Source organism: Numenius arquata, chromosome 8, assembly GCF_964106895.1.
Source record: "Numenius arquata chromosome 8, bNumArq3.hap1.1, whole genome shotgun sequence".
Lineage (NCBI taxonomy): Eukaryota > Metazoa > Chordata > Aves > Charadriiformes > Scolopacidae > Numenius > Numenius arquata.
The window spans coordinates 7,949,509-7,963,833 of NC_133583.1; the positions used below are offsets into that span (position 1 = coordinate 7,949,509).

Here is a 14,325-nt window from a genome sequence, read left to right on the forward strand (position 1 = left end):
ATGTTCGGCCGCGGCTCCCGCAAGCGGCTCTCCGGCCGGTCGGTGAGTGCCGGGAAGGGAGGGGGGGGGAGCGTCCCGTCCCGTCCCGTCCCGTCCCGTCCCGTCCCGTCCCGTGCGCAACCGGCCCCGCTCCAACCTGTGGCTCCCTCCCGCCCCGGCTGCGGTGCGTGTGTCCCCTCCGCCACCTCCCCAGCGCCCCTTTCTCCGGGTGTGTGTCCCGTCCCCCCCAGCCCCGCCGTGCTCCCTCCCCTGCCTCTTCTCCCAGCCGGGCGGTACCCCCCTTTCCCCGCCGGTACCCGCGTTCCCCACCAGTACCCCCTTTCCCGGCCGGTACCCCCTTTCCCCCGGGCGTGCCCCGCACCTCTGGGTGCGTGTCCCTTGTCCCCGCCCTGTCCCACAGCTGGGGGGCCGGGGCTGAGCTCTGCGGTTTGTTGCAGCTGACGGCGTCGGGGGAGCCGGAGCGGGGCCAGCCCTGCAACACCTGCGGGGACCAGTGTCCCGGCTTCGCCCTGCACAAGTGGAGGTAAGGCCCGGCGAGACCCCCGTGTCCCCTGCCCCGTCCCTCTTAGGGCAGCGGGACCCCGATGGAACTCCCTTGGTAGGGTTTTGGGGCTCCCTCGGGACTCTCTGCGCATCCAGGGTGCAAATGTGGCTTTTCGGGGAGTACTTGTGTCGGTCTGAAGCGTGTTGCCCACCCCTGGCTGGTGGGTCTTGAGACACGGGTGGGTTTGTGCGCCTTGCCGAGCCCGTGCCTGGTGCTGGTGCGGGATGCAGCAGGATCCAGATGCGGGACTGGGGTAACTGGTTTGTTAATTACCACCTTGCAGCCGATCTGCTCCCTGCTGCGGTCAAGAGCTCGTCCTGCTGCCCCGGGTCGTGCCGGGGGCTGAAGCCCAGCAGGGACAACCTGGGCAGGCTGGGGTGGGGTGGGAAGGAGGGGGATCGGGGCAGAAGGGGACCTGGGTGGTTTGCACCAAACTGCTGTGTGAAACTCCTGCCTCCCCCCATGGCCCCATGGTTGGGTTTATCTGCCTGGTGATGCCAAGCAGAAATTTAGCTATTGAAATGGATGGGGTGTGTGTAGGATAGAACGAGTATTTTTGTCTATTTCCATTGTGTCACTTTACCAAACGGACGGTGCTGGTGCCTGCGAGGCACAGCGAGCCATGGCCTCGGGCTGCATCAGCCCCTTCTCCAGCCCCTTCTCCCCTCCCCACCTTCTGCTGCCTGGAAATGAGTTCTTACTCACGGGCGATCTGGGACTTGGTGATATTAAATCTGGGCTGTGGGCTCTGGGAGCTGGTACACACTTAGTAGGCCAGGGAGCCCTTGGCGACCTTTTAACCTTATTTTATAGGGTATACCCTTTTCTCCAGCATCTGCCTCGCTCGGTGCTTCTCCCGGCTCTTGCCCTACTTCTTGGAGCTGCGTCTCAGCAGATTAAAGTATGGGTTCAGAGCGAGGAGAGGGACCGATTTATTCCTGTTGAGTTGTATCTTAGGCTTCAGCCTTGCAAATCATCGTTCCCGGTGGCATTTTCTCCGAGGTGTGGTGGAATGGGGTCCGTGGGCTGAGGTCTGCCTCAAGGAATGCACAGCAGCAGATGGGGCTTGCCGTGGTCCTCCACTGGTACCGGTGGCACATCCAGGTGCACTGTGTCCCACCTCAGACCCTCAGAAGGTGAAGGTGTCTCCTTCTCCCAGGCTGCAGGAGCTGTGGTCTCCTGACACCCGCCTCATAATCTGAATCCGCCACGTGTGCGTTAATAGATTTATAAGGTCACCCCTGAGTTGTCTTCTTTTCAGGGCTTATAAATGCTTTCCTGAGCTCTCCCAGGTTTCCTCGCAGCTGAAGTTTGGGGTCGCAGGTGTTGTTGCAGAGTCGCTTCATGATGCTTAAAAGTGTCAAGGAGAACTTTCAAATGTAGGATAAGAAGAAAAGGGGTGGCCATCAAAGCTATTTCTCCTCTGCTCCAAGGACTTACGAGGTGCTGTGTTTTGAGTTTTGTTATGTCAGAGGGAGCAACCACCTGGTGGCTTTTGAAAAATTAGGTGAATTTTGATAGCATCCTATCGAAGGCTGAATGGCCCAGCAGTAGAGGCACCCGGCTACTTGGGGAGCATGGGGTGAGAAGTGGTGTTGTGGTTCTACTCAGGTTGTGTCCTCCGCACCGGAACGCTGTGCCTCTGGTGCTGCATCCTTCAAAAACCTGCATGGAGCAGGACTCCAGCCTGCCAGGACCACCCATAGCTGTCTCCTAACTGCCCTTTTTCTGAGGAACCCTGGACACGGGCAAGGATTTTGGCTAAAACCGTGCGGATTGTTCAGCAGCCTTTTCTCGGGAGGGAAGGTTACCTTCCTTGGGGCAGGAGAAGGATGAGTCCCACTGACTGGGCAGGCAATGCCAAATTACACCTTACACCAAGTTACTTTACACCAGGGACCGGACTAGCCAAGAGCCCTCCTGCACATGCATTCACATTTTATTGCCTTGATACAAGAGTAATTAGGCAATTAAAACACATAAAGGTAACCTATTTGTCAGAACACAATAGAGAGGAAGCGAATTCATTTTTTTACTAGCCGGTGGTCTGTTAATGCCAGTGACATGTAAGCAGGCAAATTATTAATAGTAGTTTTGAGGGTTGAAAACGTGCTCAGGAGCCCTCTGCACCCAGGGTGGTGGAGGCAGCTCCCGCTGGGGATGCTCACCGGCACCTTCACGTGCAGAGTGAGGTGGGAAGAAAACAAGGGTTTGCAAGGAGATCCGTAGATTAAGGATACAAACCCAGATCAATTAACCGCGGGAGATTTGTAAGCCCTTTTATAATCCTTTAATAGCAGAGTTTTGCTGATAAATGTAAATGGGACCTTTTCGCTTCAAAGATGGGAACTGGTGATACGCTGTAGGGAGAAGGAAAAGAATTGATAAGCTTGCAGGCACTGAAACCATTGCTGATGCAGGCATTTTCCTATATGTAATTATGCAGGACTCTGTATTTTCTGGTTACCTGTGATTCTAGGTGTGATCTGTGCAGCTACTCTGTCAAGCAGGCAAATTGCTTTGTTAGATGCCAAAGATTTCTGTGCCCCTGCGTTCCCTTAAAAGCCACTTTTCTCAGATGGGGAGATGGCTTTGAGTGTTGGTTGAATTTGTCATTCCTGGAAGTACGTGCATGCTTCCTCAGCCAGGGAAACCACTCGAAAAGAAATTATATTCTGCAGAACTGTTTTTAGAATAAAACCCGCCTCTGTGCTGTAGGTGATGTGCAAAAAGAAGATGAGAGGGGATTGCTAAGTAATTTAAAAATGTCCCTGGTTTTAGAGTTTGGTTTGGAGTCTTTTTCATTTTGCCCTGAAATTAAAATCTCAAATTCAAGGTAGTGGGTGAATTATCCTGTAAAAGTGTCAGCATATTTAATACTATTTTTGGGGGAAGCAAGGAGTCGAAAACGCCCCGTGTTATAGACATGGTTAAACTGGAGCCCGCTGCCTGCATCTCACCCCCTCCTCGAGGCTCTCAGACCTCCTGCGTGCCACAGACCTCTGCAGAAATTCAATTTTCAGTTTTAAATCATTTAGCCCCCAAAGAGGAGAAAGTAAGTGGTTTTGTCTGAAAAGACTGAAGATTGGATTCCATCATCCTTGGGCGTGAAGTCTGCGAGGACGCGGCTATCGAACTGTAAGCGGTATAACTCCCAATTTCTCATGGCCTGAACGGCAAAATGACTCCTTGCTCTAATCACGTCGCTTTCGTTTATGGTAGGTTGTCAGTAAAGTAGGTAAGGACTGAAAAGTTCATCTGTGTGGGCTGCGGTCTGCAGGGTGGAAAATGGGTGTACATAACCAAATCCTCATTAATACAGGTCGATACTTGAAAGGTGGCTTTGTGTGGAAAAAGCAAAATCAAATTCAATAAAAATCTCCCAACTCCTTAGGAAGCCCGGTTGCTGTTTTCTAATCAGATCTGCATTAGATTAAACTGTGTGCCATTGAGCTTGTTAACAAGCTTTGGCATTAAATAAAGCTGTCACTGGAGTTGGGTGAATGAATAGCCATTAGGAGTGTCTTTTGCATAATGTCTTGCAGAGAAAAGCCTGCGAGGGAGGTGGTCCAGGAGGAGGGAAGGGAAGGGAATTTATAACCTAGTCCTGCTGCAATTAGTGTGAATATGCAAACCTTAAAGGTGACAAATGGTTGGCAGCTCCGGGAAGGGAGCGAGTGGCTTTTGCTGCTGTTAAGCCTACTGTGAAGAACTAATTTCAGATTTACTCTGGGCAAAGTGAAATTACAGCCTTAGTCCTGTATTTAAAATAGCGGATCCTTCGCGTTGGGAGATCGGCATGTGTTTAGCACACAGAGGCACGGCTTGTTTGCTCCTTGAGAAAGCCTTGCAAAAGAACGATACTCTTGCGTTTCGGCAGACTTTGGTGTTCCTTGCTCTCCACCCTTCTCCTCCAACACCACCAGCTACGCCACAGATGCAGGACACCCGAATCTATGTTTGAGCTCTGGTTTGAGGAGGGGGGGAGGGAGGGGGGATGTACCACCTGGTTTGCGAAGCCTGCAGAGACACGGGCGTGCGGCTGATTTCCGAGGGAAGGCGTTCAGATGCTGTGACAGATAAGAGAAATTTAAAAATAGTGTCTGAAAACCTTTGGAGAAGTCTTTGTTGCCATAGCTATTCTTCTCGTTTGCAGAAGCATTTAAACAACAGCAATAAACATGACATAAAGACAAAGACTGACTCGCTGGGTTTTTCGTTTCGGCGTGAGATTGTGTTTTACATCGTTTCTTGGAGTCTCTTTTTTTCTTGCGTATGCTGTGTAATCTTTGTTCCTAGAAATCACATTTTGGTGGGGAAGAGATCTCTTCATCCATTGCTGTGATACATCATGGTCTTAGTATCAGCAGTGTGTGTTTGCACAGCACTTAATGCCTTTGGCCCTTACCATCCAGGGCAAGTATTTATGTGATTGTTGGCTTAATATTCAGTAATATTCCGTATGAACGGGTGAAGTTTTGGTGCATATGATTGTTTTGAGCGTTTGTTTCCATAACTCAGCATCTCGCTATAATCTACTGCAGCCAGTCCCACAGAAGTCTGATCTGGGAGCATCTGCAAGGACAAACCTTTCAGCTTCTCAGGAGAGACCACCTGGAGATCCCAGATGATACAGGCTCAGCCCAAAGGGTCATGATTGAGCGCTGGATCACAAAACCCTATGGACGAGGTGAAGCTAACAGACAAGGAAACAGAGCAGCTATGTGTAGCGGGATGGTGACCTGATGAATGAGGTGGTTGACCAGAAGCCCAGAGATGTTTGAGGTTGCTGGGTGATGGTTGATAGGTTGCTTTGCAACTCCCGTCTCTGCCTTGTTGACTGTGGGCAGGGAGTTGCTAGTGGCAGTGAATGTTTATTTTCTTTGCGTGTTTGTCCAGTTCCCAGTGTTCTGGACATTATCTGCTCGTGTGTGGCGAACCGCAGATGGGACTGTCCGTGCAAGGAGAAACTCGGGGTGTGTTTGCAGCATCAATCGGCGTTCGCCTGGTGCTGGCCCTGCCTGCGGGAGGGACATCCCAGCAGACATGGGTCTGCATCCCGGGCCACCTTTGGGTCTCTGGTTTGATGCCTAGTGCCTCATCCAGAGAGCAGAAACAATAATATTTGTAATGCAGCACGTGAACGAAAAACACCGAGTCCTGAAGCATTTGTTTCTACTTTCCAAAAAAAAAGAAAAAAAGTACAGATTATTGCTTCCATATGTTTGCAGCATTTTTTGTAGGTTATGTATCTTTCACACACACGCTCCCAGCTTTTCCCTTTCATGAATAACATGCTTTGTGCCTCTCTCTCCTTTAGGATTCAGATATTCCACGCTTCCTTGCGTGTTTATTTGAAAGGCTTTGGAGATGTGAGAATAGCAATGCCTTATCTCAAACGGGTTTATGCTCGTATCGCTGCCACGGCGAACTGTGCTCAGCCCGGTGGGGTTTAATGAGTTTTTCATTTTGCAAGGGGGAACCTGCTGCAATGGGTAAAACTCAGCCGGTGCGGTCCATCCCAGTGCTCTGGAGGTGAGCCCCTGAGGGACCTCAGAGGGGACAAGCAGGCTGCTGTCCCTAGGGGTGGGCGGGAGTCACCTGTCTCCTGAGGATGCCGTTGTCCTGGTGGAAGGGATGCAAAAATACCAAGGGTGGGATTTGTGGGCTGATTTTAAAAGCCTCTCACAAATGGATTGGTATTGTTAGGTTGTTTTTAATGTATTGGGGTTTTTTTTTGTCGTAAGCAGTTCAGAAAGAAGTCATTCCCTGCCAGGTTAATCACTGACAAAGTCAGTGTCCTTCAGCCTCCGTCCCCAGGGTGGTTTGGGATGGGTGGCTGCTGTGCTCACTGAAGCTCAGCTCAGGAGGATGCTGGAGCATGCACTTTGCTTGGTATAAATGACTTCAGCTGTCCTATTTACTTAGACCTGTGAGATTAAGCACTTGTGTAAGTGTTTGAAAAATCAGGGTCTACTTTTTCTTTGCGTTTTCAACCCCTGTGGCAGCAGGGAAAGAGCAGGGCACCCGGGGATGGCTTGTGCTACTGTCACCGTCCCACAGCATCTCTGCTGAGGGGCAGCCGGGCCATCGGGAAGGGAGTTTGGGTGGGTTTGAGAGAAGGGATCCCCGTGAGGTTTTCAACTTTGTCCTGCCCTGGGACAATCTGTCTCTATATGTGTGTCGAGCGCATAGTTGAATTTAAAGGACTCCCAAGCAAATTTTTGGCCTGTCCCTTCCACGTCTTCATGCCCTACTGCTGAAACAGCACTTAAAACAGCCGAGACTGATAAGGTATCCTGTTTGTGTTGGCTGGGAGACACGATATCCACTTTAACAGAGCATTACAATATTGGAGGCAGTGTTGTCCCTGGCAAAAAGCCTAAAATAAATTCTTTAATTTTTTGTATGTGATGTACAAAAGAGCAGGTGAGGTATGTACTTGTATCCGGGCAAGCCCGGGGAGCCTGTTTTGAAGTCCTTTACAAGCCACTCAGGATTGTATTGCAAGAACTCAAAGGAGTTTGAGACACTTCTTGATTACATTTCAGCTGAACACAGAGCCCTAGTCTGCAGCTGCTGTAACTGGAGTTGTTCTGCTGCCCTGCTCCATCGCAGCTGAGCTCCCGGCAGAAGCCAAAAAAGCAGAATTTCTCCTAGAGAAAGGGCGGTGTGGGTATGTTTTCTGTCTGTCTGGAAGCAGCCTTGTGCAATTCTAGTTTTATGAACGGGGTAAAAAAAGAACACTAATAAGCTGTTGCGGGTTTTGGAGGTTTCTGGAGTGATTGTGAACTACACTGGTGATGGAGGGGGCAGAGGGGACAAATGACAAATTCGGACTTTACCTGATATTTTACTCCTAGACTAAATAAATCTTTTTAAAAGTCAGTAGGGTGGGGTTTTTTTGCACTAAGTTTTTGGAAAAATGGCTACAGCTGCTTCTTGGTATGCAGAGAGTGAAATGTTACCTGTCCAGGCGTGAGGGAGTGGGGTTTGCCCTCCTGAAGGGGGAACGATGGCCATGAGTGCTTTTCCGGCTCCTCGGCCGTGGGGCTGTGCTGCCGTGCACCGGCAAAGCACGGCTCCCTCTCGGAGCCTTTCGGGATGGAATTGCCCAAGCAAGATCCTCAGAACGCGGAAGTGGGATGGGTTGCCTGGCAGAGGGGATCTCCTTCAAGCAGACAGCTGTCGGTGCGGGGGGCTGCGGTTGTGAATTTGGTTGTGCAGGGTGTGATTTAGTGGGACGTGGTGAACTGATTTAACAGGTCAGTGATGTGGGATGCGTAAGGTCCTGAGCTCCCTGTGCATACCCGCCAAACCCAGGGTAATGGGTTAAAATGGTCATTGAAGCCTTTGCTGAGCTGACGGAAAGGAGGAGGTGGGAAATGAAGGGCCACATCAGTTCCGTGGCACAGAAAGCCAGGCTGTCATCCCTGCTCTTGGCATCCCCATCCACTTACTGGGTTCTGCTGTCCTGCTGTGGCTTTAGCCCTCTCGGTCCTCGTTGCCAACCCCACAGGAGTGCACAGAGTCCGTTCTCCCTGCAGGATGTGTCCCACAGAGCTTGTGGTGCCGCCTGTGGCTGCGATGCCCACCCGGGGGGTGCGGTATGTCTTCAGTGCGGAGGGAAAACTCCTTTAGTAGAGGATTTGCAACAGGTATTTGTCACAAGCACTGGGTGGCATGAAGAGCTCCCGGCCACCAATTTAGAAGGAAAGACGAATGGGGTGGATAAAGGCTGGTACCCGAGATCCCCAGCTGGAGGGGGCCGGGATGCTGCTATTCTGCTGGTGCCCGCTGAGCACTGCCCTCCTCCTTGTTGCTCTCCGCTGTAGAGGGCCATTCAGTGCTTTCAAGTGGTTTTCTTGGGTTTTGTTCCCTTTCTGTTTGCCTTTAAAAAGTCAATCTGCAGTCTTTTATTTATTTATTTATTTTTTTCAAAGACATTCTTCCACCCCCCGCCCAGTAATCCATCCTTATTACACCAGTGAGTCACTCTTCAAATAATCAATTGCATTTTCATTGTCTGGCTTGTAAGTCTATCACCGAGCTTAAGGACGGCGGATGGTATCAGCTGAGACCTTTGGCAGATGGTTTTGCAATTTGCAATGCTCATTTGGATATTTGCTGGTTTTTTTTCTCCGATGAATAATCTCCCAGCCGTGGCGGGGGAAAGCCGGGCTGGGGACTCTTTCCCCGGGCGCGCAGCATCTCTGCGGTCACTATCTAATGTCAGAGGAATTTGTAGCATTAGCAGAATTGTCTGATGCGAGGAAAACTAATTTCAAGCTAAGCCTCCTGAGCATGGCTGGCTGTAAAGAGCCTTTTTCTCGTGGGCTGTTGTGTCCTGGCGGGCTCGGGCCGTGCATCAGTGCAGCCCCGAGGCGGCCGATGGTCAGAGTCTTTCTCAGGTTCACTGAGGGCCAAGAAAATATAAAATTCAGGGTGCTCCTCTCGGAGAGGCCATTTCTTCCCCTGTGTGTGGCTCTTTGCTCTCCACAGGGCCCTGACGTGAGAGCTTAACACGTCAAGTGCTAAGTATTACAATTATTATTCTTACCGTGGAGGGAGGCACTTTGTACTCAGCCATCGCAGCAAATATTTCATCCCCTATCAATTGCCCTCGTGTGGATGCTGCCGCCGCGGTGATAAAAGACATAATGGCTGCTCTCGCTGATAAGGAGAGTATATAAATACAATTATTGAAATCCCCACGCAGAGCCTGTGGATGGATGGAGGAGTCCCTCTCCCTGCGAGGGGTTTCTCTTGCTCCTGAGCCCGTCGGGGAGAGCAGGGGCTCTCTCCCCGCCGGCTGCAGCTCCTGGCAGCCGAAATGGGAGCTGCTTGGCCACAGCTGTGAGCAATTAGTAAAAGATGTCTTTCCCCCCTAACTCCTTCCCCCTCCTCCACTTTCTTTCCTTGTCCTCTTCTCCTTGAAACGAAGCCACGGGCCCCGGGGGAGCCGGGAGGAAAGCCCCGAGCAGTTTGGCTTTGAGATGCTCGGAGGCAGCCGGTGCTCAATGCAGTTGCACCCTGGTGGCGGGGTGCAGGTCTAAGGACCCAACCCAACCTTGGAGGGAGTCTACTGCAGCCCAGGAGCCGGATATTATTTAGATCAAGCCAACAAAAAAATATTTCCATGGCAGCAGTAACCATAGGAAACCTCCCCAGCCTGTCTTGGGTGGGTCCTGTTTCCTTGCCTTCAGCTGTTTGCTTCGCAAGCGGAGCAGCGGTGTCAAGCACTCCCTGCCCGTGGTGCCACCAGGAATGGCTGGTGAGCCTGGCTGTCCCCTCCACGGGCTGTCCCCAGGGGCCCAGCAGCCGCTCTCCGGGATGCATCGCTGCTCCTGGTTTTCTCTTGCACTCCAGTTGGTAAAAAGATGCTTTCAGAGGGTTCTTTAGACGCTGTAAAGTCTCAAAGCCACCTTTTTACCTTGTGTCAGCTCACAAATGCGTGTTTGATCCTTTAAATACCCAAGGCATGAAAGTGAATTGGCTCCCAGGGTCCAATTCTTCTTCCTTTCTATAGCGTCTTAGAAAGATGCTTTTATATTCTCTCTGGCTCAGCTAGTGATGCTTGGCCTTCAACCAAGATGAGGAATCTAGGACAAGAATCACTGAGAATAGCAAGATGAAAAGTTACAAAAAATGCCAACTTTTTGATGGGGAAAAAAGCTGGTAAAAGATTTCATTTAAAAAAATAAACTGGAGTGTTCTTGATCAGCTTCATGCAGGCACATTTAGAGGAGGGCGTAAGAGGAGGCTTGTTTCCCTGGGTACTGCCTCCTCTAGGAAATCCAAGCTGTGAAGCAAATACAAATGCTGGAAGTGGAGAGGTTTTGGAGTGAGTCACTGCCAGGGATGGGCAACCAGTTGTGCTGGTGTGGCCGAGCCCTTCGGCAACCAGCTCATCGGCCAACTGGGATGGAGTGGCTGTGTGGGAGCACCTGGGGGCCTGGGCATCACTGGAGACAGCACCCATGGGTGCTCCAACCCCACTGCCCCTCGAGGACAGCGTGGAGGTGTGCCCACCAGGGCAGGTGGGTCCCACTTGCACAGCCGAGGTGTTGCACAGAGACGGGTTAAAAAAAGACATCTTCTGCAGGAGCATGAAGCAGAGGGGGGAAAAAATACATAGTGATGCCAATAGCCAGGGTTTTGATGCTGGAGGATGGAGCAGTGCTGCTCTATCCTGCCCAAGCCTTGGCATGGCAGGGTTTGCTCCATGGGGGAAGACCTGGTTGGTCTTTGACCCATCTGCCTTGGGTGGAGGTGGACCCCTTTGCAGAGATCGTGCTGTGCTTGTTGTCTCATAACCTGCCCTGGCTCTTTGCAGGTGATTTAATCCCTGTTTTTGCAAAGCCTACCACTCTGCAGAAGTTGGGCTTTTGCTTAGGGTGACACAACATTTGGAGCAGTGACAGTGGGGCAGGGATAAGGCCGATTCCCTTTCTCTTCTTGCCTGCCAAACGACTGGGAGTGCTCACCACGGAGCTGCACCCGTGCTGTATTAAATCTGCGTTCAGTGCCCTAAAGGCCGCGTGCTGGAAATGCAGCCCCTTTAAATGTCAGATTTGAGAAGAGCTGAGACGTGAGAAGACAATAAAAGTTAATATTCTTAAGTCAGGTTTGTGCAGTGTAGCCTGGATTTTTAATATCAAGTGCATAATTTATTACAAGATGTAGCGGTTTCAAATACATATATTTGAATATGTTTTAGTATTATCTTTCCTTCCAGTAGCAGGAACAATGCTGCTTTACAAAAGAAAAATGATTTCATGTTGCCATGTGGTAGTTTCAGCTTGTACCTCTAATAGATGTGCGGTTTGCTGAAGTGTGAAGGCTATCTGGTAAATGCCTGAATAATAAAGCGATATTGTTTGTTCTGATTTCCCTTTGCTATTTTCAAACGTATAAATAAAACATTTTCACACTCTACCCTGTGCAGTTCCAGCCCAGACTATTTACTTTCTGCTGATGCAACCTATAGGAGACGTGAATCTTTCCGTCTGACAGGAGAAATCTGGGGGCGTTAGTATTGCGTGCTGCGCTCAAAATGATCAAAGGTAATTTTAATAAATATTTTGTCCGAAGTAAAGTTATAAGTTGGTTTTGTTTTTTGTTTTTTTTTTTTTTTTTTTTTTTTAAAAAAAAAAGGTTGTTTTTTTAAACAAAGAAGCATTTGTCTGTGTGTACAGCAGAGGGCACTCGGCATCGCTGCGTTGGGAGGCTGCTGCTCAGGGCTGCCTGAAGGGAAGAAAAATCCCTGTGCTTCAATTATATTTTGCAGAAATGAAATACTTTGTGTGTGTGTTTGCTTATATATATGTGTGTGTGAGTGTTTATATAAAAAGACACAGGGTGGCATACATATAAAAATAATCCCAGCACATAATATAAAACTTAAATATTCCTAGTGGTTGCTGAAGTTGGATGAAACGCATGTTGTGTTGATTAATGCTCAGCCTGGTGTTCGCTGAGTTTCGGAGGGGATTGAAGCGTGCTGAGAGGGGAAAATGAAGAGGCCCACGCTAGTGGAGGGTCGCAATCTTCATCTTCCTTGCAAAGACAGAGTCTGGAGACGTCTTGTGATGTTGGGAACTACCTCAAGTCAGGGAAAGGTCTTGGAAGATGGGTAATGTTGGGGTTTGCTGGATTATGAGTCCTTCCTTCTAGAAAAGAAGCGGCACATCTAGGGGCTGGAGTTTGCAGTGCTTTGGTCTTGCTCCTGGCAGCACCAAAGCTGGTGGAGTTGCAGGATCTTTAGGAAGGTTCTTGAGGTGATTCTCATCCCCTCTTTTAGAAGTTATCAGCTGTTAAAGGAAACTGGAAACAGTGCTTTTGGTGGATGGTGCAGGAAGCAGCCCTGGCCCCAGGGATGAGGCAGCAGGGCTGGGCACTGGCTGGAGCATCGTTAGTTGGGAGATGAAGTGCCCACTTGGTAGCGAGGGACCCCTCGTCCTGCAGGTACAGAGATGTGTGCTTTGTTGTCTAGGGCCAGTGATGGAGATTGAGGCTTCACCTTGTGTAATAAGGTTTTTCCAACAGAAATTGACTTTTTTTTTTTCTTTTTTTTTTTTCCCCTGTAACTACTTGCACAGACACTACCAAGACGTCTTTCTCATTGAGCTCGTAGTGTACCTTGTGTTTCTCTTAAGAGGGAATAAAGAACCCCAGTGCCAAGACTGTTCTCGGCTTTTGGCTTCACTCTGACACTGCTAAAATATTCAGGGCAACTGGATTTTGTGCCACACTTTGGACAATGTGACTGCTGGTGAAACCATAAGATGCCATGCTGAATTTTCAGATTTTAGTCATTCATTCGAGAGGAATTCAGATTTCCTCTGTCTCCCCGCAATGAGCTGCTTGGACTGAGCTTAATCTAAATCTCTCAAAGCATTATTCCTGCCCAGGGCTGGAAGTGTCAACACGGTGGTATGAAATATGGGGCTGGTAACAAGAGTGAGAGGGCATGTGGTTCAAGATAACTAGTTTTTATGCAAAATACACAGCTGGGTGGATTTTGCTACTGGGTATCCATAGACTGTAATGATCGGAGAAATATGGAAATGTTGGAGGGGCTTTATACTAATGGGTTCCAATTAAGATGAAATGGATTTGGGTGGTAGGGAGTAATCCAAGATGACAATAGTAAGAGTTTGTTTTGGTTTTTTTTTAAATAGCCCCTGCTATTTGGGAGGGCAGCAGAGCTCCTTGTTACAGGGCTTAAAACAGCTGCTCCACGGGATTGTCGCAAGCGTCGCTCACCCTTGCCTGGTTATTTCGCAAGAGCTCGGTACAGCTAAGACATGAAATACGTGAATAATTTCAAGGGTGAAAGCTGGCCTGCGTGCCGTAAAGCACCTTCTCACCAGGGTAAAAATGCTGTTACATTGATGTGCCTGGGTAATTGCTTTTCTTGAGGTCTGGCTGGAGCTGGGCTCTGTGGAGGGGTGTTTTGTCCCCTTAGGGCGATTCCTGCATTCCACGTTTTGGAGCTGTGAGAAGAGCCCGATGCTGCCGTGACCAGTGAGATGCTCCTGCCTGGCCTGGTGGGCTGGGAGGTACTGGGAGAACGCTACTGGGAACGAACTCTTGCAGCTCTGGGACCAAAAGCAAGATGCGACACCACAGCTTGGTCTGAAGGACCCTGGTTCTGCCTCACCAGCTCCAGGTTTTGGGGCAGGAGCAGACGTGCGGAGCTGGGAATGTTTCTGCTCATGCTGCTTGGCTTTTCCTCTCTTGTAAGGCTTCACTGGTCCTTTTTCAGCGCTGACCATGCCACAAAGCGCTGGACTTAGCACACGGAGTGCTTCAGGCACCCAGCTCCTTGGGAAAAGCTGGTTATGAAACGTTTTGCAGGAGTTTGTCATCGTTAGAGGAGACCTGGCAATGCGTAGCTCGACAGGCTGCTCTCCTGGGCAGCCCAGCCTTGTGCTGGAGCCCGGCGAGCCTTAGGACTCACCTTAGCCAATGTCAATAGAAATGAAACTGCTTAAATACACAGTTAAAATATGTTGTTATGTTAGCGTGTGGACCTCCGTGCAAGATTGCTCTTTAACTGTAGCCATTAAAGGACCCCCGTGGAAGAGGTATAGGAGGCTGGTAAAAAAAATATCCCAGTCTTAACTGCCTGTTTGCTGCCAAGTGGATTTTGGGCTGAGGTGAAAGGTACCTGGTTTGGGGGTTTTTCTATCCAAAACCTTGTAGAGACGGTAAGAAGAAACGGGTCAAAAAGAGCCTGGGTGCTTCCTTTCAGGTGATGGAATCCAGCTGCCCCT

General features: G+C 49.9%; 1 protein-coding gene across 1 annotated transcript in view; it reads left to right on the top strand.

Annotated features, from left to right (window-relative positions):
• The window catches only part of PRICKLE2 (prickle planar cell polarity protein 2), a 106,255-nt gene continuing 91,930 nt past the window's right edge, over nucleotides 1–14,325 (top strand). Inside the window, exons 1-2 of the mRNA XM_074152261.1 lie at nucleotides 1–42; nucleotides 438–523. Coding sequence (XP_074008362.1) covers nucleotides 1–42; nucleotides 438–523 — 128 coding nt within the window. The remainder of the gene's footprint in view (nucleotides 43–437; nucleotides 524–14,325) is intronic.